Consider the following 26,518-nt stretch of genomic DNA (forward strand, 5'->3'; position numbering starts at 1 on the left):
AACCAAACTCGCATTACAAATGGAGTACCTCTATGACATTATACAGCTCTGGAAAAAGATAAAATAAGAGTTTTGATGTCTTAGTAATAAATAAAACAAATGTTTGTGATTATTTTATTGGTCCAATAATTAGTCAAATGCATTAACGTCTCCAGTCCATAAGAGGTCACTGTGAGAGAATCTGTATCTTGCAACTCCTTTCACATTTTCTTCTGTGCACATGCGGAAATTACACAACAACAACAAAACCGTTTTGAAACCCTCTGTGGTCACACCAGTTTGGAGGTTACAGTCCATAATTGCAGCGGGATGGTCAACCTTGGGCTCACTAAAGTTGATGATGCGGTTGTAGCAAAGCACCCGGTGCGTATGTTTCATATTGTAACGCTATATTTGGGTTTAATGCAATAACCATAGTCTGTGAATATATTATCATCAGCTGATTAATGTATTTGAGTAAAATATATATTTAAGTAATTAAAATCTAGTTACCTCTAGAATAGTTGTCTAGTCTTCTGCAAAAATAGAAATAGACTTTTGCTTTTTGAATGCATGCCTGACATCTAAAAGAATTTGAACCATATACAAAGAAAATCTTAATTATTAGATACTACAGCAGTAAAGTGACTACTTTAAGGTAGGCATTTATTTGAGATACAATGGGTTAATATGACTTATTTTTCAGTGTTAAAATTGCCCCAAACACTGTTACAATTGGCAATTGTAGCACTCTTGACTTCTTGCATTTAATTCAATATTATCTTGTCCTTATTAGTGAAAATATTTAAATTGTATTATTAATTAGTGCACTGTAGTGTGCACCTATATTGGTTTCTTGTATCAAAAGATGAATAGTGTATTTCAACTAGTCTGTGATTTATGAAGAAAAATGTAATTTCACAGAATATAAATGTATTTTTCTGAAATCTCTAAATTGTCAATAAACAGCTGGTTGCCATTTTGTTAAATGAAGTATAAAATCTTTCTACTACTGCATGTTTTTGGATTGTGGGGAAAACCCATGCAGACACAGGGAGAACATGCAAACAAAGAAACACACAGAAAGGCCTACTGGTTCAGTCTGAATGTAAATAAAATTTGACTGGAAAATTTACCAAAAAAAACCATTGTTTATTTAAAACAGTAAGATGTCTGAAACTGTCATTTAAGACTACTGATACAGAAAACTCATTTATGCTACTGGGCTTTTGACTCAAAGACTATTGATATAGCCATTGTGACAACTAGCCCCATTCTTCCCTATATGCTTACATCTTAATTCCATGGTGATTATATTTCACTATCCTTAGGGTTTGCAGCAGTACGCAGCCTGTCAGTCTTATGCCTTTATGAAAGGCACAGCAAGCTTCATACTGGGTAAGTGTCATGTTCACATTAAGAAGTGGTTATGTCTGATATGTCTGAACAATTTGTGATTTGTGACAGTTTGTGAAAGTAATTGACAAATGAGATGGTATTCTTTTCAATATTTGTGGTGAGATCAAATTAATATTTTCATCTTTCTTTACATCAGTTTCTTTGTGTATCAGATTTTTCTACTTATAAAACACACCCTTGTAATCTTACATGTCTTCTCTGTGTATCATACTGTACCTTTTTTATAAGGATTTTCAGGAGAAACATTTGAGACAAAAATACTTGTATAAACCATTCCTGAGTCTGACAACCCCATTATGTCCTGGAGTTGTGAAAATTATTATTAACAAACGTTGTTTTTTTTATCCTTTGGCTTTGGGTGAAAACTTAACTATCCTCAACCAGGCACAGCGGGTTTATTTTTTGCACAGCGAGCACTTCAGAAAATAATCCCATATCCCCTTCAGTGGAACCTTCTAGTATCTATTGGTAAGTCTGATGCATTTTTGAGGATCATGCCAGAGAAGACCCTTAACTGAAATACACATATTTTTTCTTAAACTGTGTGTAGGCTTAATTCAAAATGTTATAAAGAAAATTATTTGCAAGCTATTCTTTCCTTTGGCCTTCACAGTTTCCTCCTCAGTATTCAGCTATTCAGTAACTCGCTGGGAAACCATGAAGTGCTCAGACTTGTGGTTATATCTTGAGACAGGAAATGTTCCTGACAGAAACTCTCCTAGTAAGTATTTAGTTGTAATTTATAAGTATAAAAGCCTCCGTAATTTCTCTAGTTTTATGCCAAAGCAAGTAACAATAGCTATTTGGCGCCATCTTGGGTCTCAACTGGAGTATTTCAGTATTGATTTTATTAGATACAAAACCTTTAATACAGAAGTAAAAGAACATGTTACTTTTAATTGATGAGACAAGGGAAGACATATTACATTGTGGCTATATACACTGAGGCATAACATTATGACCTAATATTGTATTGGTCCACATTTGCTGCCAAAACAGCCCTGACCCATCGAGGCATTGACTCCACTAGACCCCTGAAGGTGTGCTGTGGTATCTGGCACCAAGATGTTAGCAGCAGATCCTAAGTCCTGTAAGTTTCAAGGTGGTGCCTCCGTGGATCGGACTTGTTTGTTTAGCACATCCCATAGGTACTCGATTGGATTGAGATCTGGGGAATTTGGAGGCCAAGTCAACACCTCAAACTTGTTGTGCTCCTCAAACGATTCCTGAACCAATTTTGCAATCAAAGCATCACACTGCCTGCGCTGGCTTGCCTTTTTCCCATAGTGCATCCTGGTGCCATGTGTTCCCCAGGTAAGCGATGCACACGCACCCGGCCATCCACATGATATAAAAGAAAATGTGATTTATCAGACCAGGCCACCTTCTTCAATTGCTCTGTGGTCCAGTTCTGATGCTCACGTGCCCACTGTTGGCGCTTTTGACAGGGGTCAGCATGGGCCCCCTGACTGGTCTGCGGCTATGCAGCCCCATACGCAACAAACTGCGATGCACTGTGTATTCTGACTCCTTTCTATCAGAACATTAACTTGAGTCTGTTTGATCGGACCACACTCACCAGCCTTTGCTCCCCACGAGCATCATTGAGCCTTGAGCTCAATCATTGAGCCTTGGCCGCGTTGGCCATGGCCACGCCGATCCTGTCGCCGGTTCACCACTGTTCCTTCCTTGGACCACTTTTGATAGATACTGACCACTGCAGACCGGGAACACCCCACAAGAGTTGCAGTTTTGGAGATGCTCTGACCTAGTCATCTAGCCATCACAATTTGGCCAATCTCACTCAAATTACTTACGCTTGTCCATTTTTCCTGCTTCTAACACATCAAGGGTACGTTCCATTCGACCGTAAGTGGACTTCAGAGGGTATTCCGCCATCTCAAGTGAGATTCCAATCCAAAGGGAGCGAACATGTTCAGTTCGAAGGGTACTGCGAACGGCGTAGGGAAGAAGGGAACATCGATACATCACTTCACAGGAAGTGGAGAATGAAAAAAACCCAACTGTCATTGCGCGTCACATCACCGGTCTGAACTCACGATGGAGCAGAGCCGTTGAAAGAGTTTTTAAACAGCTTTGCGATGGAGGAGTTAATAGCATTCGAATATTCATAGTTATTATACAAACTAGAGTATTTATGAATGTTTATGGCAATAACTGTTACATTCGCATATTATATTTTATGAATATGTAAACAAATTAAGTGTTGTGAAGCAGCTGAAGGCTGTATTTTTTTTTATATTTTACTTTATTTACCTAAGGAATGTTTACTATGTAGCTGCACTTCGAAAAGAAAGTGCACGAGATGAGACCACTACAAAGTGTAGTGATTATTACTCAATTCACCGATGACGTCAGTGATTTTTAGATCACGTGTCACTTAAGGTGTGGTTATGAGTGTATCAGATGACTCCTCCCCCTTTTTGATACGGGGCACCAGCTAAGAACACTATCTTAACAATATAAGAACACTCTCAAAGGAGCTGTTCAATAATTCAGAATGAATGTAAATTAGAGGGAGTTGGTCAGCTGATTTATCTGAAGGATTTGTGAGTCTGGATAACTAGTAGAGTCTTTGATCATCAACAAAATGAAGACACAGTGTAATAAAATGAATGAAGTTTATTAACAATAGATATGCAAGAGTAAATACTTCAATGATTAATAATGCTAGTAATTAATATACACTTCTAAAGGATAGTAAACTAATAACCAAAAATAAAAGTAATGAATGAAACAATAAACTGATAAATGATGTGAACACAGAATGGATATATGCAATGCTGTTGAACAGAATGTAGCAATGGAAGAGAATTGTATGGGAATGCTTATAATGGAAACCACCTAATGGTTCTAGCGAATGGTGATAAATAAATGCTTATTTATCATTAAACAAATAATAAACCTATTATTTGTAACAAGCTGACCTCCGGTAACTGTTATCTAAGCAGGTTAGAAAACATAGGCTGCATGTATAAACTAATGCCAAGGTCTCTAGACAGAGGTTTGGTAAGTTTATATTTACGTTCCACACAGTCGGGTGATCGGTCCGGCAGTAGAGACGTCTTCCACTGGTTATGCGGGTAGCGTGCAGTGGGGAGGCGCAGAGCTGCGATCCAGTAGTCGTTGCCACGCTGGGCTGAAGGATGCAGAACTTTGGTTGCGCCGAGAGGGTCCTTAGGAAATGGACCAGGCAGCTGGGTCAGTCGAATCTTCACAGGGTCCGTTGCAGGCTGGCTGCGTCACTGAGGAGCCGTGTGGGACAGACAATGTCTGCCGATGCAGAGGTCCTTGGTGGACCGGGCTGTGCTGCTGGAGTCGTCGAAAGGGTCAGATAAGATCTCTCAGTGAGAGAATCCTTCTTACAGCTAGAGTGCAGCCAAAAGCAATATAAAAGGTTTTGCTCGCAAAAGCTTAACCTCAACAGTCTTGTAGTCTCTTTCCTCGTCAGGTCAGAAACTCAGGACGTGATGTGTCTGTTAGTGTCTCCTTCCCCGTCGGGTTAGAAACGCAGAACAAGGGTGTGTCTACCCGGGGGACCTATTTATCCCTTTCCGATGAGGAGGAGATTGAAATCCAGCGCCTTTCCGATCCTGGAGTGTGATTGGCTACTGATGTCCGAAGTAGCCCCGATGTTTCCCACCCTAGTGTGGAACTCATTTGCATAGCATAAAGTGCCATGTCAAGATAATGTCTTTTAATGTTTTACCCATGCATTATTTCTTTACCAAGCCTCTTTTAAAATATAAAAGGCATCAAATGGAACAGAAAGAGACCAAATATGATAAGAAACGGTTAAGTCATCGTCCACACATTTGTTTGTCTGTTAATGGATCTGTCCCTTGGACTGTTGTGTTTACAGTCTATGACCATTAACATAAACAGTGCTTGGTGTGAAGATGAAGTGGATGAGTTGCAGTTTATATACATTTAAGGCCTCCAAACATGTGTATGAATGGATTTAGATATATCTCTGTGGCCTCTCTTTTGCTGCTGCATCCAGGAGGTCCTGAAGGAATTTTTATGGCAGCTCTTGCCTAAACCTTAGGAATGAGTTTGGTGGTTAAAGTCAACTTTTAGACCAATGAGAGTCCTCTCCTTGGTGGTGGTGGGTGCAGAAGGTCCCCCTTCCTGCCCAGTAAGAGGTGTCTGGCAGTTGTCTTGGCATCTTATCTGATGTTGCTGATCATTTGTTTATGTTCATTCACCAAGGGTCCAATCACAGTGTGGCACATCTTCCACCACACCGGTAGTTAGAGAGGGGCCTTGCCATAAACTGGTCTCTGGAATGCCATCCTACCTGATGTTCACCACAAGACCACTACAAAGACCATTGATTAATAATAGCCTACATTTAAACATAGTTAACCAAATCAAAATGTATTTTCATATTGAATGACAGCAATATGAAAATACAGCTTCAAATGTGTTCATAGTCAATACAACTTAACTAATAAAACTATTTTTTTGATCATATTTTTTAGATACATACTGTGTGTTTTGTAAATGTATATACTTATTATATGGATTTAAATTTGAAAGTTAAGTAAATTACAATATTAATTTGTTATATCATAATCTGCGCGACCCCGTCTTTGCTTTTCTTTGATGACGTTGCAGGGCGTTCCAAATGAGCGATTATTGTCAGTAAAAATAAGCCTATTCAACTGTTATACCGTGCTCAGGGAGTAGGGAGCAGTGCGTAGGGACCCTGTCGAATGGAACGCACCCCAACTTTGAGGATAAAATGTTCACTTGCTTCCTAATATATCCCACCCACTAACAGGTGCCGTGATGAAGAGATAATCAGTGTTATTTACTTTACTTGTCAGTGGTCATAATGTTATGCCTGATCGGTGTATGTAAGCTATTTAAAAGTAAATTGAATTGCAGATAAATATTTCTATATAAATTATTTTAGTAATATTTTTGTGTTCATTTGGGTTGCTTGGTCATTTTCTTGTACTGGATTTTCTTTTCTGATGATCTGATATCTATTTATCAAAAGAATTTGTAGATATTTTTTTGGTCAAAACAGTATTTCATGTCTATTAAATATAAAAATATATGGTTTCATGAAGAACCTTCCACATCCATGGAACTTTTCCAATGCACAAAAGGTTCAGACACCGTGGAAAAAAGGTTCATTATGTTCTTCACAAAAAGAGAAGTTCTTTTGGGGATATATTTTGGACTTCATGATGGAGGAATCTGATCATTGTTTCTTTATTATTCTCCCTAGAGGAAGCACCACAAACTCCTGCAACACCTGCAGATCCCAAAGTCACAAGATATGGGGATGTGATGGAATGAGCTCAAAGAATTATAATTATATATATATATATATATATATAGTGTGTATGTTTCAAGTAATAAATGATATTTAAGATTGTTTTGCTTTCTTTCCGTCTGGTTTACACAATCAAAAGTTCTATGAAAGGAGTGTATAGTCATCTAGCATGATGAACCTGAAATAAAATATTTTGGTATTAATTGAGTTTTCATTTAGAAGATCTTAATAAAAATCTGGATTACTGATCGGAGTCCACCAGACAAGGATCTGTCATCCTGCAACAGTTACAAATATCAGTCCTTTGAGATACAAAAGACAGAGGCACATATTTGTTCCTTTATGTAAAGAAACAATACTGTATCTCAAGTGGATAGCATTACAGTGGGTTTGAGCCATTTTAAGTACAGAGGAGTACATGTGGCTTTGTCCTACTGGTCTGTTATTTTGTATATTTTTTAGTTTATAAGTTGGTAACATTAGCAGATGTTACTATTAGTTATGTTCTACTTTATATGTAAAAATATTTGTTCGTAGTTTTTAGAATAAAAATCTAAGTTATTAAACATTAATAATGAACATTCTGTTACACATTTTAACGTTTACCTGTTTCAATGTAATTACACAAATAAGTACGGAGTGATATTAATTAACATGTAGGCTACCAGTACAAGGTTAGATTTTGGTTTAGAATTAGTTGCTTGTGATTGTGCATCATTTACTGTTATTACTATATTAAGTATATGTAACAAAAACATGAAGTGTTGCTGAATATTCTTTACAGAAGGAAGCTTTGTGTAATGACAGTTGGGGTGCCCATCAACTGCCTGATCAGACTGATCTCATGAAATAGCGTATGTATGACACGCCAATTCGCTATGCCATTTTGGCGTGCTATCAAGACGCATAATCGCTTTTTAGCGTGTTTATCAACGCCGTTTCATTCTATCCCCCTACACATAAACCTACCCATCACATACACACACACACTGCCCCTAAACCCTTCACAAGAAACATTCTGCATTTTTACATTTTGAAAAAAAAAAAACATAATTTAGTATGTTTATAAATCCATTTACATTCACGCGGAATCACACGGCGTAGACATTCACGCGGAATCACACGGCGTAGACATACACGCGGAGATAATGGTTCGTTTCGGCGTACACATACACGCGGAATGACACGGCGGATAGCACATAATGCGTACAGATAACACGCCATTTGGCTTTAGAAAGTGGCGTGTATGTTTACGCAAAGTCATGATGTCATGTTGGCCTGACGGTGCCTGTGTCCCAATGTGCATACTATCCATCCTAGGGCAGGCATGGTGGATAGTAGCAGGGGGTGTAACAACTGTCCAATCACTGGACATGTAACAAAGGATGGGGCAATGTCTTTGTTTTGATTGGTTAAAAGGGCCGTGTTGGGATGATAGACGCCCGGCGTGTCCTGGCGAATGCAATCTGACATCAGCAAAATGTCCACGCGCATCGCATGACTGGGAGGAGGATTATAAAAGATATTCTTCTGCTTCTTAAATATGGCACTGTAAAATTATTTGTCAGTTATCGTAATAAGTACTTTATTAATATGTTCTATTATTCACAGGCTGTTAAAAAAAAGTTAAACTGTTTCTAGTTGAAAGTCAAACTAAACAGCCTGTCCATCACCTGTTTCCGGGCATTCCGCGATTGAAACATGGATTTCGTTCTCGGCGGCGTCTCTGCGTGTGGCGCTTGCTTTTTTACAAACCCGCTGGAGGTTGTCAAAACTCGAATGCAATTGCAAGGAGAGCTTAAAAGCCGAGGAACCTACCAGGTGTATTACAGGAACGTATTTCACGCATTTTACACGATAGGCAAAGTAGACGGACTGGCTGGTCTTCAGAAAGGTTTGGTTCCCGGGTTGGTTTATCAGTTTTTTATGAATGGGGTCCGGCTGGGGTCCTACGCCGTCATCGAGTCGATGGGCTACATTCACACGGACGGAAGGGTCAGCGCTGCGAAGAGCACAGTGTCAGGGGCCATTGCCGGTGTGGTGGGCGCTGTAATGGGCAGCCCTATTTACCTGGTGAGTAACAAGCTGTCTGCTTTTCTGTCTTGTAATAGATGGATTAAACACGTGGTTAGTGAAGAGAACCTGTGTACTCTGAATATCATGAACATAAGAGTGCAAAAGAGCGGAAATAGAAAAGTGAACTACCTACCGTACCACGAAGAGAACGAAATGGATAGTTTCGAGCCTATATTGATTAGCTAAATGAGAAGCTTACAGTTAGGATACATGTTTATATAACTAATTTTATATATACCGGTATATATATATATTATACAAATATTTATAAATGCACAAAAAGCATGAGTAGGCTAATGAATGAGGAATCAGAATGTTTTCCATGCTTTTGGTTTCCATACACTGAAAGTTGATGGTGCTCCAAAATGAACAAAAAGTACCATGTCTTTAATTTACTTGCAGGTTACCTACTCTCCATTTGTATTTCCTTCAGGTAAAGACACATCTCCAGAGTCAATCCACATCCTCAATTGCAGTTGGACACCAGTATAAGCACAAGGTAAGTTAATAAAGGGATCTCACAGTAACATCTATAACATCTTTTTTTTCTTTGAATGTGATGTGAGAACTTTTATCTTTAAGTTTACTGATCCTAGGGTTGTAGAGATTTTTGTAATGTCCCACTGCATTTGTGGTATTCAAAGGCAGTTTTGTTTGCATCAGTGGTAATAGGAACCAGCTTGAATCTAAATCCCAAAAATATTTCCAGTTTGTTATATCTTTCTTTTGTATATTTTTGCTTTTCTTTCTGTCAGGGAATGATGCATGCATTATTGGCCATCCACAAACAGCATGGAATTCTGGGTTTGTGGAGGGGGGCAAGCGCAGCGGTCCCAAGGGTCAGTGTGGGGTCAGCTGCTCAGCTCTCTACTTTCTCTGCCTCTAAAGAGCTGATCACTGACCTACAGGTAAGCATATTTCACTTCAGCTGGGAGTCATTCACAGTGAGAATAGAAGAGGGGTGTTTGACATCTGTACAGTAGTATTGAAGTGGCTCCTTTAAACTGTAAAGCATAACACCAGGGGCAGGTTGCATAAACTGCCAGAACTAGTCTTACAAGTTAGTCATCAAGACTGTTCATAACTTTTAGTCAGTTACATAAAAACGTAGATGGATGTTCTAATTTGATACCGAAAAGTAAGATGATTGCCCTTAACTAACTGCTAGTTGGTCATACTAGTTCTTAAGACACAGTCTTAACATAATGGCTGTTTATGTAACTGGCCCGTTAATAAATATTGTCAGTTCCCCAAACACTGACTGTGTAAAGTAGCCTTAGCTATCCAACTCAGTCATAATGTGTCTTTGAAGGACAGTACAGGGGCCAATGTTTAAAACAGCTTTTTTCATGGCAGTCAACTTTTAATTAATTTGTAACATTTCTCAACATCCTCAACATATAGATTTCCATTTAGCCTTTAAGGACCCCATTAAATCAAACATTTTATGTAGTCATTAAGTTAGCTTCGAGGTTATCAATATGCAAGTGCACTTATAGAAGTTGACAAAACAATCCTTTCATGGAGCCTCTTTTCATGGAAAACGGACCAAGACTATTGATGTTTGACATAAGCAGCATACACATATTTTTCTCCAATAAAATGCTCTCTTGAAAGAGGATGCCCCCTCCCCCACCCGCCCCCACCCTCAAAACACCTGCCATGACTAAAAATATTGTAGGAAACAATGGTGTTGCACAGCACCTACTAGCACACCCTTGGCATATTCTCTTTATCAACATATTAATATCAACATTGTATGTTTTGCAACCACTGGCATAAACAGACAAAATTTGATGACTAACTTCACCTTCTATATACCTTTCTGTTTCAAAAGGAAATATGTCAACAAAGGAAAGACAGTTGTGTCCCGAAACACATGTTTAAAGCAAACACCTTGTATTTAGGGCATTAGGCTATGCCGTGGATACAGTTTAAGACCATTGTGGAAGTTATTCGACAGTTACTTGATGTTACTATTACTCATGTTGTCCACAATGGTGAACACAAGGGTGTTTTCTGTGTCAGTTTGGAGACATTTATAAAGTGTAGGAAATTAAATATGAAACTGGTTATCCCAGCCTATAGTTAATGGTAATGTTATTTTATCGAAAAGTCATGAGAAACTGATTTATTTAGTTGTAACAGGTGTATAAATACATACATGTATTGTTGGAGATTCTGATGGTGAGCTCAGAATTGGCAAAACAATTCCACTGGTGTTACAAATCTACAAAAACTTCCCCAGATATATGAAATGATGCTACAAGTACAGTTCTGTTAACATCACCAGTTCACAGAAGAGTTTGTGATGTTTACTTGCATGGAAGGCAAGTGTAGAGAACAAGCAATATCTTTAGAAGATGACAGAACTGTCATTTTTGAGTAAACTATTTCTATTAAAACTGTTAACTGTTGAAGAAAACAGTTGAATTGTGTAAGCATTCTCTGTTTTGTTAGTAATCTGTTTAATTTCCTTTCTGTATTTGTAGGTGTTCTCTGAGGGCAGCTGGTTAATAGCTCTGAGTGCTGGTATGATCAGCAGTGTAGTAGTTGTATTAGCTATGACTCCGTTTGATGTGGTCAGCACTCGACTCTACAACCAGCCTGTGGATCATCTTGGCAAGGTGATCACTTAGCAACTGTCAACATGCAGAAATTTATTTGCAAACTTTTACTGTAATTATTAGCATATTGTGTCCTTGGTTGCATTACACACTTGCATATCCATTTTCACCTACAAAGTGCTAAAACCGGTAAAACAAGACCGTTATCTCACTCTCCGTACTTTCCTCATGCAGGGTGTATTGTACAGAAGTTTCGTAGACTGTTTCTCGAAGACATTGAAGAAGGAAGGGATGAGTGGTTTGTATAAAGGACTTGGAGCCTCCTACTTCCGCCTTGGACCTCATACCATCCTTTCTCTGCTTTTCTGGAATGAGCTGCGCACTTTGTACCATAGCTACAGCTAGCGTTTTGTTATTGCCTGCATCAGCAAAATATCTGATTAGCGGATTAAAGACGCAATCAAGCACTAAGGTATAAAAGGCCCTTGCTATATTTTGAATATACTCACACAACACACAGCAGAATGACTATACTCTCAATGCAGCATGGCCTCAAGTTCCTTATTGCTTTTATAAAGCAGTTACTACATATTAAACCATTATTTTATTAAACATCAATCTTCAACTGGCAACCTTCATCTAGAAGTACTTCCTTATATAACAATGTTGCTATGCAACAAAAATAATTCGCTATGGGAGCTGCGCAGTGACTGGTATTAACCATAAAACTCCTTTAGGATGTACTGTATGTAGAAGAATGGAAAAATTAGTTCGTTATTTTCTTATAAATCACACTCCAGCAAAGTTTTGCAAAAGGCTTAATCGAAGCATAATATATCTAAACTCACTGGTTGAATTAAAGTTGTGTGCATTTTAATTATGCTAATTCATTTCCTGAATCCTGATTGGGTGACTGTTGACTGAATGATTAATTCTTTTAAAAGATTATATATATATATATATATAATTTTTTTTTTTTTTTTTGAACCCTTTCCTAAAGATTCAATATGATCCACTGGATCAGATTCAGTTGAACTGTTTTGTTTGATCATATATGAATCACATGATGTACTGTAAATGTTTAGTTCTCACACAGAGATTGTGGTAGAATGACTAACACAAAATAGTATTTTCATTTTGTGACTTTGCTTGACAGCTGTTTATTCTTGCTGCTAATTATTAATCATGACTGAAAGGACAAAGACTTCCTTTTGAGTAGTTAGAAGTTAGAATGAAGTTGCATTCAAACCGAATGGTTAACACATAACATTAGGAATAAAAAATTCTCCCACTTGTTTGCTGATGCCTTTAAATGTCCTTGAATATTAGGACATTAAGACACTATTCAATGGGACACAGGATAATGGTAACAATTTGCCTTAATTTTGCTCTACTGAAAGTGTATGAACTCATTCATTTTGATGCTTTAATAATGAATTATCTGCATTAAATTATGTAAGACTTTAAATATTTAGTTGCATATTTCTGTAACATATGACAGTATATCATTTGAAAATAAATTATTTGATTTACTATAAACATGACATTAACACTGCAGCATGTCCTTGTTTTAAGTACAAATACACCACTGATCATCTTATCCTAAAACAGGTTTACACACTTAATGCACACTCAGAAATTTCTGAATGTCATTGTATTAAATCAAACCATCAAGTGACATCAGCATGGGAATAATGATACATCTTTTTCTTTTTTACTGTTAATCATTTTACATGGATTTATAAAGATAGTTACCCATATGTTTTGATTGTACTATTTTTCTTTAAAGGGGTACTTCACCACTGGAAAGATGAATGTGTATTTAAATGGAGTCATTTTTGTAGTAGAAATGTAAAATTATTTTAGAAGTTGGTGCCTTCTAGACTGAGAAAAGCAAGAAAATAAATTTTTTGCTCATATGGATGAAAGAAGACAACTCCCAGAATGCACTTGCTTCGCTGCCCTACGAGGCCACTCCCAAGCCACGCCTACCGGATACATCACTTGCCCAGTACACGATCATTCGAATATACTACCGGGTTTCTACTGATACAAAGCTTAATGCTAATCGGTGAAGTAACCCTTTAAAATAAAAGTCACATGGTCTGATGTTATCTAATGCACTGATATTCTAACATTAAGTGTGACTTAAGTGACCAAATACTTTAGGCAAAATAAGAAAATCAATGTCTTAAAGAATGATAGGAAATCTCTTTCAGAATGATAGGAAAGTTGATGAATGGGTGAAAGTGTTTTACATTTCAGAGTTTCAACACAGAAAAGTTGTTAAACATTAGTTTTGTGGTCAAGTAATAGAGATGTCTGAATCAGCATACAAAAAGACAATGATGACTGCAAACCTTTGATTACATCAAGAAAACTCCAAAGAAATGCTGCTGAATGAATCGGCATAAATTTGCATTGAGCCAAATAAACGTTGGTTTTCAACTTGAGAAGGATTCAGAAACAATGTTTTTCTTATTACAGTTTTTTTTATTCGCTTTGGTACTATTTTCACAACCAAGGTGTACATTTTCAAAACTCATAGTGCTAATATCACAACAGATCATCAAAAGTGGACTTTTTTCAAACATTTCAGCATATTTTCAAATGTGTTAATACAATACACAAAACTACAAAGTATCCTTTTCACTACACAAAATAAGTGTTTCCTCTTTATAAATGTTTCATTCACAGTAACTGCCTTTCATAAAGCTCTTACTATCAAACTTTTGATTTGCATCTCTTCTCGTTCACTTTAAAACATTTGTCTATTATTTAATCCAACTGATCTTAATGGTTAATCAATGAATCATTTGGTACACCTATAGATTTCTATAGATATTGATTATATAGACATAGTTTCTACTTTGTTTGCAATTTCCGATATGGATAACCATATGTAATGAATTCTTTTTACATTACAAGCGATTTATCTTAGATTATAACTACTTTGTCAAAGTGTGTGTGTGTGTGTGTGTGTGTGGCCTGGTAAACTCTACATTATGGGGACAAAATGTCCCCATAAAAATGGCAATATCCTAAATCCTTGTCCTTGCGGGGACATTTTTTTGTCCCCATGGCCATGAGGAAACTTATAAATACAGAATGTGTTGTTTTTGTTGAAAATGTAAAAATGCAGAAAGTTTTGTGTGATGGGTAGGTTTAGGGGTTAGGGTTAGTGTTAGTGTAAGGGGAGAGAATATACAGTTTGTATAGCTTGTAACCATTACGCCTACGTATACCCAGACAGATTATAAGAGTATAAGGGAGTGGAAATAGTCAATGACGGTGTAACATCAGACTGATCAGAAATCAGAAGAAGGGCAAGAGATGGCATCAAATACAGCATTTTACATTACAGTATGTATGCCATATGATACTGTAAACAGATGACCATGGTAGAGTCTGCCACATTACTGTAACACCCTTAAAAAGCTCAATTATAGAATCAGTCATGTGGTACAGTGAGAACATTTATTGGCAGCAAACTCTGTTATAGCACAGAACCTCATGGCTGTGTCATAACTTCATCGCACCTTTTGATAACACTGAATAATACAATTACAAACATTATGGATTAAATTACATAAGTTAGGTAATGTAAGTGTATTTTCTAATGAGGCAAATGTAGCCTGTGTTACTGTAGATAATTCAGCAACGAAGGAAATTTGAAACATGTATCTTGCATTGTTTTCTGTTGGATGAACTGATTGTTTAAAGTACTAAACTGAAAGAAGATCATACTGTCGTGTTTCGGTGATTAAACCAAATGTTCTCATTACATATTATAATAATCTTGTGTTTGAAACAATGATTATGTGGACTGAAAATATGTGCAACTGAATGAAAGCATGAGATCAGGTTTTGAAAGAATGACGAGCTGTGTTACAAGTGTGAGCAGTTTGGATTTTTGCACTAAGAGTTTTGAAAATGTACACCTTACTTGTGAAAATAGTACCAAAGCGAATAAAAAAAACTGTAAGAATTGCATTTATTTTTTACTCATGAATAATTGAAGATTTCTTTATTTATTTGCACAGCCTCGTCTATAAATTAGACAAATGCTAAGCCTTGCACTACAAGGAAAATATTTTATAGAGACTCTAGCTTTTTGGGTTTTGTGAAGTTTTTGTTTTAACCCGTTCGGCCATTGTAAATGCATAATTTTAAAAGCTTCTGAAAAAAAGTATTTCATAATGGAAGTTAGACTCTCTTGTGTTTAATAATATGCATGAAGAATCTACCCGAACACTCCAGGGTCAAGTAGACAGACAGACTGCAGAACAGCCTGGAAGTCCTGTAGTGTCCACGGTATAGCTGCCACATTTCCAATGGCACTGCTGCTGAGGGGACTGAAAGAGAAGATTTTCAATCAAACCCATGTGTATAAATGCATAATAATCATTTAATTTAAGACATCTAGGTAATCCTCCAGTGTACAGGGAACATTTTTAATGAGGAAAATTTCGGAGTGGAGCGACTTCAGCCTGTATGTTAAACTCACTTGATACAAACAGGATCATTGAATGTCACTAAGATGTCAGTAGTGTACTGCGGCAAGCGGAACAAGCTCAAGTGAATGTTCACAGTGTTCTTTGCCTGTAAAAAAAATGGAATTCAAGCAGATAAAAGGCATAAATCTTAACATAAAAAGGAATTATTGCCAGTATGGTGTCAGCAGTTATACAGTTGCTCAACTAAGGTTTTTCAATCCCAAAAAAACCCTGAACCACCCACAGAAACCATGTGAATCATTACTTATAGATGAGGAAATTCATGAGGTCAAAGCAAAAGTGAACTGTGACAGGATCTTAAGAAAGAACTAGGAAGTTAAATGCTGTAGCAATCATTCTAATGTCACTGCATGTTGGTGTTAGGCATGCTGAAGTTAACGTATTTGTTTTTGTTGCGTCTTAATTAAAAGTTGTGTTTATGTATGGCCTTTGTGCTTGTATGGCTTTTTCCTTTTTTATTGGACTGTTATTTTTACTCATTCCTAAAATTAGAACCCTAAGCTGGGGTCCCAATTTGCATACTATCCGTCCTATTAGTATTCAAAATTAGAATCAGTGTGTCCCAAATCGTAGTATGTTGAAATGAGTATTGCAAAGATAAGACAATGGATCTGGTAGACCTGGGGACCGTTTCAATAAGGAGGTTCAACCAACTCTGAGTTTAAACCTGAACTCTGAGTTGACTTACTCTGAGATGGGAAACTCTGAGTTTTGGGTTTCAGAACAGCTGAATTGAGGTAGTTCAATCAACTCTGAGTAGACTGACTCTGAGTTAAGCACATGCACTCCAACTATGAAAAGCCACGATCAATGGAGCTCCGAAATTACGATTCAGCATGGCAACAGCACCCAACAAAAAGATGTTTGCAAACTTCCGGGTCAATATTAAGTTTAATTCTTAATTATTTTAATTAAGTTTAATTTTCATGGTATCCAAAAGGCAAAAAAAGAATGTGGCAGCAGCTAAAAATGAAAAATAAAAACATAATTCAATCAGGTAAAGCTTTAGGCATAAAATTTTCATGGGTGTTGGTTTAATGACTTTACAAACATTTGACATATTAATTAAATATCATTCAGTGTCCAATGTGCAGCAGCTTTTCCCACATAGACCCTTTTCACAGTGATGACGTGTTTTAATGGTCATCAATATCGTAAATCCTGCAACGTTTTTTGTATTATTATTATTTTTTTTAAATGTATGTACATTTATAACACTAATACTTTGTATTATATTACTTTTGCATCAAATTACAAAACACAAGTTACCGCTGCTGTGAGAGTGTTTCTAATACAGTGTCTATGGGAGTGATGGTGAAAAATTACATCTTTCTCTCTTTCCACTTCCATTATCAAACTCACTCTTTTTTCCCTCTTTTTGAAAGTTGTTAAATCACTATTGTGGAGTTTTTCTTTTGCTATTTCAGCAAATAGGGACAAAAAATATATATATTTAATTTATTCTTTCATTCACCGCTATAAAAGTTAACCCTATGACGACTTCCGTTCTGAGAAACCCATAAATGTGAAAAGGGTCTATGCTCTATTCACATAATGAAATGTTCTCTGATCCCACTTGTTACATTTATTAATTAGGGTAATGACATTAAACAGTTTACTTCTACTCAGGCCAGCCAAACACCAGCACCACTGACAGATGAAGAGGAGATGGAGGAAGAATATTAACATCCAACAGGAAAAAGAATAAAGTATTTGTAGGAAATAAAGATGACCATAAAAATTGTAAATAAATGTATTTAACAGCTGTGGTGGTGGTTATGGCATATATCTTGTACTACCATCTGGCAGCATCCTTCCATTCCATACAGTAATCCGTTTTCAGAAAGTGTGATGATGGGAATATGAGCGTCATCAATGCGTCCAACCAATGGAAATCCTAAAGGAAATTCTAATTATCAGGTTACTTCTAGAGGTTAATCAAGTGAACGTCAGGATCCTTCCTGTATAAAAGGACATGCCATTTTTGTCACTTTGACAGTGTCCCCATGATGAAAATATAAGCAATGAATGAATGTACCTCCACTGCAAAGAATGCTTTTCTCACTATGTATTTTTGTCAAGTGGCAGATAATTTAATTTGTTTTAAGTAAACTTCGCTTACTTTAGATTTAGATTACATTTATAATTTGTTGATATTTGTACTTGAAATACGACCAAAATACTTAGTAAAAAAGCATTTGTGCAGTTTGAATGAATGAATAAACTATTTAAACACAGCTGGCGCTTTAAAAAAGGGGTGGTGACTGAAAGAAACTCTGGGTTTACCAAAGAAAACCTGCTCCTGACCAGGTTAGGTTCACAGAGTAAGTTATCCTGGTAACTGACTCTGAGTATAAGTTACCTCTCTTTTAGAAACGGGCTTGACTTACCCTGCTTTCTCGGGTTTGACATACCTCCCATTCTGAAACTGAAAACCCAGAGTTTCCCTTATTTCAGGGTTAACATACTCAGAGTTTTCACTTAACCTCCTTTCTGAAACGGGCCCCTGGTCTACTTTTTCCCGGTTAGAATCCGAAGTGCAGATCCGTGCACACTCTAACAGCTAATAATGCCCACAACCCACTGCCCGTTGGAAGAGGATTCAACTACAAACACTAATAAAATCTCTTAAACTAAAAACATGGCGGATGTGCGAGACCGACAGTTAAGTACAGAGGTTTAGATAAAGGGCTTTGAGTGATTAATATCAAAGACTATAGATCCATAAAGATGGTTCACTCCTATTATTTATGAAGGGGAGAAACTGCAACACGCAATATGGCGGAATATGTCACGCCTTCTTAGTAAAAGAGCCAATCACTGATTGCGTAAAGTCATTGCGTCACTGCATCTGCCATTAGAAGTTCCGGTTCCTATAGAAACCTAGGACTCGCGCTTAAGACTGCACAAGGGCATTGGCTGGTCTAGCTTGAAAAATACGCTTTTTGTAACGCTATTTGAGCATGAGAAACAACATTAATAGGAAAGTTCATGTCAGATTTATTTTTGCTGATTTTAAATATGTTATTTAATTATGAGTTTGTAAAGCAGTTTTTGAGATTTCAGGATTCCCCCGTTCAAATAGATAGGACTTGGTCTTGGATGCCCGAAATAGCTGGCCGGAGGCGTTGCTAGCTAACTAACTAACAAGCTTGCTAAATAACTAACTAACTAGCTAAATAAATAAATAAATCATCTGTTTCTAACGTGATGAAAAGATATCATTATCCACATTATATTTAATCTGGAACAGCATTATGAACTTTTATAAAGATACATTTGGTCATTAACTTTTAAATGCATCGTTATGCAAATTGCAAAAACATGAGAGTTCTCCTCATAAAAGACCCACGATTGGCAGATCAACATGCTACTAAGCTCGTGCTCTCGAATCCAATTAAATTGATTATGGAAGATTTCAACTGTGACAAGATGATTGACAGGGCCGTTTAAACGGTGACAGGATGAATGTGACTAAGTAATGTGACTATTCTGCTACACACTCAAAAGTATGTAGGTTTTCTTCTCAAAACAGTACACATTTTTATGGCATAGTATATGTAGATGCATTAGGACACAGCACTTGTTTTTGAAAAGATAATTATGGTCCTTTAGTATTGTCTGGGACACAAAAACATTTCCACTACAAATGCAAATTAGTAATACAAATTGTAAAAAGGATTACAGATGTACCTCCTCATTGAATTTAGAGACCAGCTGAGCTCCAGACAGCAGCCAGGCAGAGCTGCATTCCTGCATTGACAGCTCTGATTGGGAGAGCTGCTCCAGCCCCCTGACTTCCCAGGAGCCATTCTCTACCGCCTTATTACTGGCAGCCACATCCTCAAAGTGATACCTGTCACAATAGAGACCAGAGAAATCATTTTTACATTCTATCTATCTATCTATCTATCTATCTATCTATCTATCTATCTATCTATCTATCTATCTATCTATCTATCTATCTATCTATCTATCTATCTATCTATCTATCTATCTATCTATCTATCTATCTATCTATCTATCTATCTATCTATCTATCTATCTATCTATCTACATTATGAAAATATTCAACAATTTATTTCCAAATGTTTCCAGTGAACACAGACAACATTACTAACAAGTTTTTCAGGCAGGCATTCTGGCAATGACCTTATGACAACATTGGACAATTGTTTTTTTTATTTTTATGTGCCTTATATACATTCAACAGCCTCCATATGACCCAGAAACATTTAAATTCTGCAGAAATATGCACTGAGTTGGTAAGCCCCAGTGTTGACGGTTGCAGGTTGGAGTTATTCTATTCTTTGTGTTATTAATATATCCAAACCTGTGTGACCTTTTGAAATCTTTCATTCAACCTGTCTTTACCTATGTAAGGACCAGTTCACATTGTAAGGCCGCTGGATTCGCTCCAAGGATCGGTAACGAACCACGGTGAAGGTCGCTTGCACGTTCGTGTCTCCAGCTGGGTAGAATGGATTTATAACTAATATATCTTTAATCTGACTCCATTTATCATAGTTGTCGAATTTAGAAGAGAATGCCAATTGGTTGTTTAGTCATTTATATTTGATAATTAATCATACATTTAATCATTCTGTTTTAACCTTTTGTTGCAATTATATCGTTCCGTACTGGAGATAGTTAATAATTAGAGTAATTCAGAAAGGATCAAAATGTAAAAATTTTATTAACAGTCAGGTAAATGTATAATGCCAATTACATAATCAATTCAAAGATAATTCATACATAACATCAATTATTCCGAAATAGCTTAAAAAGTGAAAGATTTCCTGACTTTTTGAATATTACGTAACACAGAGCGTTTTCTGTGTTACGGGCCAACCTTGTTAATAGTATTGCGCCCTGAACTCATTGCTGTATCGCTTTAAGTAACTCAGACCAGACCTAAACCTCTTTCAAATGGAAATGCATGATAACAAAGGGAATTCAAATTGGATCAAGTTCCCATTTGCCTGGTTCGGAAGAAGATACCAAATGGCTCCAAAAGCCTCACCCACCATCATGAGTAAAATAGCTCTAAGCTCTAAAAACTCTTATTAACTTCTTGTATACTTATGTGGTTATGAGATATTTTTACCATTTGCACCGAGACATTTCAAACGATATCAAACACATATAGTATTGTACAGTGAGAACCTACATCCAAATCACACAGATTTTGGATGATCTCTCAGCATGAAGAGGAGTCGGATGTGGGAAACTCAGGGGAAGGGGAGTACATGTAAATTAATGCCTTTCTCAGTTGATTCACTCAGTGGGACTTCGTCTGCGAAAAGTGTCTTCCCAGTGAGTAATTGTCTTTCACCAGACAATCTGGCGTTATGTAAGTTTTCACAGCCTTTCAACATAGAACGTGCTATTCCATTCCACTGCGTAACCGTTACTTTACCATTGTTCAATGTAAACACACTTGATGGACGTCTTTAAAGGATTAGTTCACTTTAGAATCAAAATTTCCTGATAATTTACATACCTCCACGTCATCTAAGATGTTCATGTCTTTCTTTCTTCAGTCAAAAAGAAATTAAGTTTTTTTGAGGAAAACATTCCAGGATTTTTCTCCATATAATGGACTTCAATGGCAACCAATGGGACGAAGGTCCAAATCAATGCAGTTTCAAAGGGCTCTGCACAATTCCAGCCAAGGAATAGGTCTTATCTAGCGACATGATCTGTCAATGTTTTCCTCAAAAAACTTAATTTATTTTCGACTGAAGAAAGAAAGACATGAGCATCTTAGATGACATGGGGGTGAGTAAAATATCAAGAAATTTTAATTCTGAAGTAAACTAATCCTTTAATCATTGCACTTGCATCTCACATCTTTTGCAATGTCTCGTGCATGACACAGCATTTAAAAAACACAGCACTAAAGTTATCGAGTGACGCACGGTGACACGCTGCCAAGATGGCGACTGCCGGCTTTAGGTTTCAAAAATGCTCTTCAGAAACTGCCTGTGACATCACAGACACTACGTCCATATATTTTTTTTTTACGGTCTATGATCTCTAGACCAGTGGTTCTCAACGTTATTATATATTTCGACTACCATTCAAAATTTAAAATGTCTGGGGTCAGTGTGATTCTTTTTCAAAAGAAAATGGTACTTTCAGCAAGCATTCATTAAATTGATTCGACAATAATTGTAATAAATTGATTTTTAAAAAATTTAAGCATAGTATTGTTGCTAATTTTCAGTACTATAGCCTTTGGCGATGTTGAGGTGTCTTTAAAATTCTATCTGACATGCCCTGTTGCTCCAAAAGGTTAAGATACTTGTTACAAAATCTTGTTTAGGATTCCATAGTGGAAAGGGTAGTTCACCCAAAAATGTAAATTCTGTCATTAAAGCCCCCCTTTCAAAAATATTACTTCGGTGTACTCCTAATGCCCCTCCTAAAACCCCACCACGCCCCCACATTTTAAATGTTGTTATTTACTGTGCATGGGAAACAATTACAAAATCTTGTTTAGGATTCCATAGTGGAAAGGGTAGTTCACCCAAAAATGTAAATTCTGTCATTAAGGCCCCCCTTTCAGAAATATTACTTCGGTGTTCTCCTAATGCCCCTCCTAAAACCCCACCACGCCCCCACATATTAAATGTTGTTATTTACTGTGCATGGGAAACAAAACCAAAAAAGGTCAAGTGATGAAACGGCACTGTCTGATTAAACTGTACCCATATCCAACAGTCACAGCTCGAGAGCAGCTGGACCGTCTCCCCCATAGCGCTGACGAAACTAGCTTGAGGCTTTTTAAGTATCGAGGTAATTCATTTTGAATCTACACAGCATCACCCCTATAAAAATGTACCATGCAGTTACTAACACTGTAGAAATGTGGCATTATAGTATTTACTGTTATTGTTACTATTATTGGCTTTATATTAAATATTGGGTTTCTTTCCTTGAGGTGAGTGTAGATTGATTCCCTTTTTGGCTTTTCCCACTCCTGAAGTTATTTTTACACTTCCTACACTTTTGTTACACAAATAAACCTTGTTGTACCATATTTCTTTTGTTTTTGGTATGCAACTTTTTGGTATAGTAAGTAAAATATTAACTCAATAAGAGCCTGCAATATAATGCAATGTTAAAATTGTTAAACACATTTGCAGTACACTCAAAAATATATATTATTTGTTTCTGTCATTTACTTATTCATTTATTCCAATTTAAACGCCTTAACCCCAGGAACACATTTATAGGGGAACGTGTGGGCCAGATGAGATGAATTTTAGCCCCAGTCCAGCCCTGATGATTCTCTTCTTCTAGGACCAGAAAGAAGACCTTCTTATGATAAAAATAAGTAAATTCCTTATGGCATACATATGCACAAAGGTTGTTGCGGTTTCTGGAAACCCGTTTGCTTTAACCTCATATCTGGCGTTAGAGCTTTTATGCTTTAAATGTGTTGTAGCCTGGAATACTTAGTTTACAAACTCATAGTATCTATGCGTGTTTAAGATTTGATAAAAAAAATCAAAAATAAATAAAATAAATTATCACTGTGGTAGAAAATATTTTGGCTATTATGAAAGGGGCCTAAAGCACCAGGTTCCTATGTGTTTTAATCCAAGTCTGTACATGTTACCTCGCTGCTTCAGCACCCAGCACTTGGCTTTGGTACTCCAGCAGTTCAATGATGATACTCTGATCAGTCTGAGAGTGAGCAAACACTTCTTGATTATCAGGGATCTGCCTCAGTTCACTGCAGACAGTAGGGAAGAGAATGATGGGTTCACTGAATACTTAATTAAAGTCACAGCAAGCATACCTACAGGTGGTTGTAAAAACAATGGCGGCAACCGCAATATGATAAAAAAGCTGACTTTTATTAATATAAATAAATCACAAACAAACAATTTTTCCACCAAATAATATAGTTAATTTATCAATACTCACGGGCTGTTTGCAGTTACAAAGCAACTGATGTATTTTCTCGATTGCTAACAAACAAACCATGAAATAATTCACAATTTTCTCAGAACTACACACCAACTTTGTACAAACCTCAAACTGTCACATCAAAATCTAATGTTTTAGTCAAAAACATTCTCTTTTGTCAGAATCAAACTTTGGCCTCAGATGACACACAAATACACTGACTACTTTCCTGCCCAGTGAACTCTAGTGTGATTGATTTATAATACTGTAACAAAAATATCTTATTGGGACTCAGGAATAATTTTACTATTACAGTATACAACAAAGAGTGCAGATGCAGTAAAATAAAACAGTGAGCTTTAGGGAAAATTAATTTCCATTACACTACTGTAAAGTGATCTTACAACTGAGGAAAAGAAAAGTGCTCCTATTTATATTATTCTTTGATTCTGGTTGTTCAGTATTGCAAAATGTGTGCTTTTTGAGAGTTTACATTGTGATGCTTGAGTTGAGTTCATTATATTATGCGTTTGTGTTTTATGAATGAGAAGAGAACATGGTTAAACCTGTAAACATTTAGCAAAAACCTGCATTTTGTGTAGTTTTGCAGAAATCATTTAGAATATTTGAATGTGTGTGAAAAGGGGTAACATTTGTTAAACGTTTTGAGAAATGTGTCTTAATATATCATCACGTTATATTATTTTGTGCTAGCTGAATTGGTGTTAGCAATCGAGAATTTTTTTTATATATCGAATTAACGTTCTGTGAGTGACATGGATTAGAAAATGTACATTTAAATACAGTAATACCATTTCACATATCGCATTGTCATTTATTTGCACATTGCATTTCAAATTGAATGTTGCTACGTTACCCATAAGTGTCCATACATGTGTACATTGACTTTAGAAATCCAGTTACATTGATTTCTACTCCCTTGAAATATATTGTTTTATTAATTACCTGATATCCTGGGCATTGAGGGGAATAACAGCTGATAAAGCACCGCCAAACAGAGTCCGAGCCATTGCTGTGCTCGCCACTGCAATGATAAAGCCATTTTTGTACAACACATCAAAGAAAAGTATAACTTACTGAAGTGTTATTATCATACGTGCTGTCAAAAAAACAACATCTTTAAAGTTCTCAACACAACGTCAATATTTTAACTAAACACATCGTAATTTCATCACAAAGGTAGATAAGCATATGAAATCAACTTAATAAACTAGGCCATGTCAATACATCCACATAAATATATGCAACAGACTTACGACTGACCAGCCGCTATGACTTCCCTCCATCAGCTGGTACCGGATGTGATGTAAATTGAGACATCATACACCCTCTAGTGTTTTTTTTTATTTTCAACTTCAAATGATGGAACCAGAGCCCGTCTACGGAGAGCCTGCCCACTCCCTATTAAGCCCTGTTGTACAGAATTTTGGTTGTAGTACCACCAGAGTTCCACTGGGGGCGATCGCCATGAGTGCAAAATGAATGGAAGTCAATGGGGCTTGACGGCTAAATTTGTCTTTTTCACCCGATTGCCGTTGAGAAATCTCAGAAATGATTGTAGATTTTGCAAGTTCAACATGGGTTTTAGGTCGAAAGTTGAATGAACGAGTACTTATGTCCTTTTGATTTCTTACAGGTTGAGTTGTTGTTGTCCATAACACGCTAGCATTCTGCTAATGAACGCTGATTGGTCAGTGAAGGACTGATTACGACCAGAGATCCCGCTTGATGGCATCGTGTCATCTGAAGCGGGACCAGAAACAAACAAAACAAAAACTCTTCTAGCACGTGTATTTACCTGTGTCAGCTGTGTTGTCGATGCCTCGAGAGAAAAGAAAGTGCAGAGCGCGAAAGCACCAGAGCGACTGAAGGATTGCCGTTAAGCAGTATCTCTGGTCGTACATGTGTATGACGTCATTGACACTTTAAAAGACTTTTTAAAGCAAATAAGTGACTCTAAAAAATCTAACACCCAGCAATGTGTAATTTATTTGCATTTCCTTTCGAATACAACATTCAAATTACTAGATAAAAAATTATATCCTGAGAAAAGTGGATTTTTATTGGTATAGCGCCATAGACCTCCATTCATTCTGCACTCGTCCTGTGAGCGCCCTCATATGGAATCAGAGAGGAACTGCAACCAGTTCAGAAGCCGGAAGTTCAGTGAGAGTGAAACTTCTCGCCATATTAGACATTCTCTGATGGAACTCTCTTGAGCCTCAGCAAAGCAGTGAATCGCGGGAATTGCGCGGCTCTCTCGCGAGAAGTGAATCAAACTGACGCTCTCCATGTCCCGTGTGATTGGCTATTCGCTGCACGTGACACACTTTCAGGCGCACGCGCTTCAGAGTTAAGGCCAATTTATACTTCTGCGTCGAGTGCACGCAGAGGGTACGGCGTACCCTACGCATAGACGCGTTGGATACGCCGTACCCTACGCCGTAGCCTGACGCGCACCTCTCCAAAAATGTAACAACGCGTCAATTCTACGCGGACCGCAAGCGCTGTGATTGGTCTGCCAGAACCCTTCCCTCAGGTCAATAAATAAATAAAAAATCTGCGATAGGAGTGTGTGTGTGTGTGTCCAGAAATTGGATGATAGTTCCTTACGTCTGCTATAACACACTATTTTGCAGTCCAGCGATTCTTTATGGAAGTAAATAAATACATAGATCCGCTGAATATAGTTTATTTATTTTCTCATT

The 26,518-nt window shown here is 37.0% G+C and overlaps 3 protein-coding genes across 4 annotated transcripts; 2 read left to right on the forward strand and 1 right to left on the reverse strand.

The window, feature by feature from the left end:
- The first annotated feature begins 219 nt into the window (after positions 1-219).
- On the forward strand, positions 220-6,801 carry tmem141 (transmembrane protein 141). Its single transcript, XM_079814662.1, has 5 exons — positions 220-363; positions 1,311-1,377; positions 1,783-1,866; positions 2,012-2,119; positions 6,662-6,801. Exons 1-5 carry the CDS (start codon positions 310-312, stop codon positions 6,730-6,732), a joined length of 384 nt encoding a protein of 127 aa, XP_079670788.1. The 5' UTR covers positions 220-309; the 3' UTR covers positions 6,733-6,801.
- A 1,362-nt stretch (positions 6,802-8,163) lies between these two features.
- On the forward strand, positions 8,164-12,241 carry slc25a35 (solute carrier family 25 member 35). The gene is made up of 5 exons (XM_079814557.1): positions 8,164-8,782; positions 9,219-9,284; positions 9,541-9,693; positions 11,278-11,412; positions 11,587-12,241. Exons 1-5 carry the CDS (start codon positions 8,411-8,413, stop codon positions 11,755-11,757), a joined length of 897 nt encoding a protein of 298 aa, XP_079670683.1. The 5' UTR covers positions 8,164-8,410; the 3' UTR covers positions 11,758-12,241.
- A 250-nt stretch (positions 12,242-12,491) lies between these two features.
- On the reverse strand, positions 12,492-25,154 carry rangrf (RAN guanine nucleotide release factor). 2 transcript variants are annotated; one of them, XM_079814563.1, is made up of 6 exons: positions 25,067-25,154; positions 24,756-24,834; positions 23,497-23,613; positions 19,563-19,725; positions 15,860-15,954; positions 12,492-15,707 (listed from the first exon to the last, which is right to left on the reverse strand). In XM_079814563.1, the coding sequence occupies exons 2-6, from the start codon at positions 24,818-24,820 to the stop codon at positions 15,596-15,598; spliced, it is 552 nt and encodes a 183-aa protein (XP_079670689.1). In that variant the 5' UTR covers positions 24,821-24,834; positions 25,067-25,154; the 3' UTR covers positions 12,492-15,595. The 2 variants fall into 2 exon arrangements, with proteins under 2 accessions (XP_079670689.1, XP_079670690.1); XM_079814564.1 differs by having other exon boundaries at positions 13,138-15,707; positions 25,074-25,113.
- Between the last annotated feature and the right edge of the window lie 1,364 nt (positions 25,155-26,518).

Source organism: Gobio gobio, assembly GCF_949357685.1.
Source record: "Gobio gobio genome assembly, chromosome: 4".
NCBI lineage: Eukaryota > Metazoa > Chordata > Actinopteri > Cypriniformes > Gobionidae > Gobio > Gobio gobio.

Coding starts and splice junctions, on each gene's coding strand:
- tmem141 (XM_079814662.1), top strand. CDS start 310: ATGGTCAACCTTGGGCTCACTAAAGTTGATGATGCGGTTGTAGCAAAG. Junction 364..1,310: donor CGGTTGTAGCAAAGCACCCG/GTGCGTATGTTT, acceptor CACTATCCTTAG/GGTTTGCAGCAGTACGCAGC. Junction 2,120..6,661: donor TCCTGACAGAAACTCTCCTA/GTAAGTATTTAG, acceptor TATTCTCCCTAG/AGGAAGCACCACAAACTCCT.
- slc25a35 (XM_079814557.1), top strand. CDS start 8,411: ATGGATTTCGTTCTCGGCGGCGTCTCTGCGTGTGGCGCTTGCTTTTTT. Junction 9,694..11,277: donor AGCTGATCACTGACCTACAG/GTAAGCATATTT, acceptor CTGTATTTGTAG/GTGTTCTCTGAGGGCAGCTG. Junction 11,413..11,586: donor CTGTGGATCATCTTGGCAAG/GTGATCACTTAG, acceptor TTCCTCATGCAG/GGTGTATTGTACAGAAGTTT.
- rangrf (XM_079814563.1), bottom strand. CDS start 24,820: ATGGCTCGGACTCTGTTTGGCGGTGCTTTATCAGCTGTTATTCCCCTC. Junction 19,726..23,496: donor CTGGGTGCTGAAGCAGCGAG/GTAACATGTACA, acceptor CTATTGTGACAG/GTATCACTTTGAGGATGTGG. Junction 15,708..15,859: donor AATGATCCTGTTTGTATCAA/GTGAGTTTAACA, acceptor CTTCTCTTTCAG/TCCCCTCAGCAGCAGTGCCA.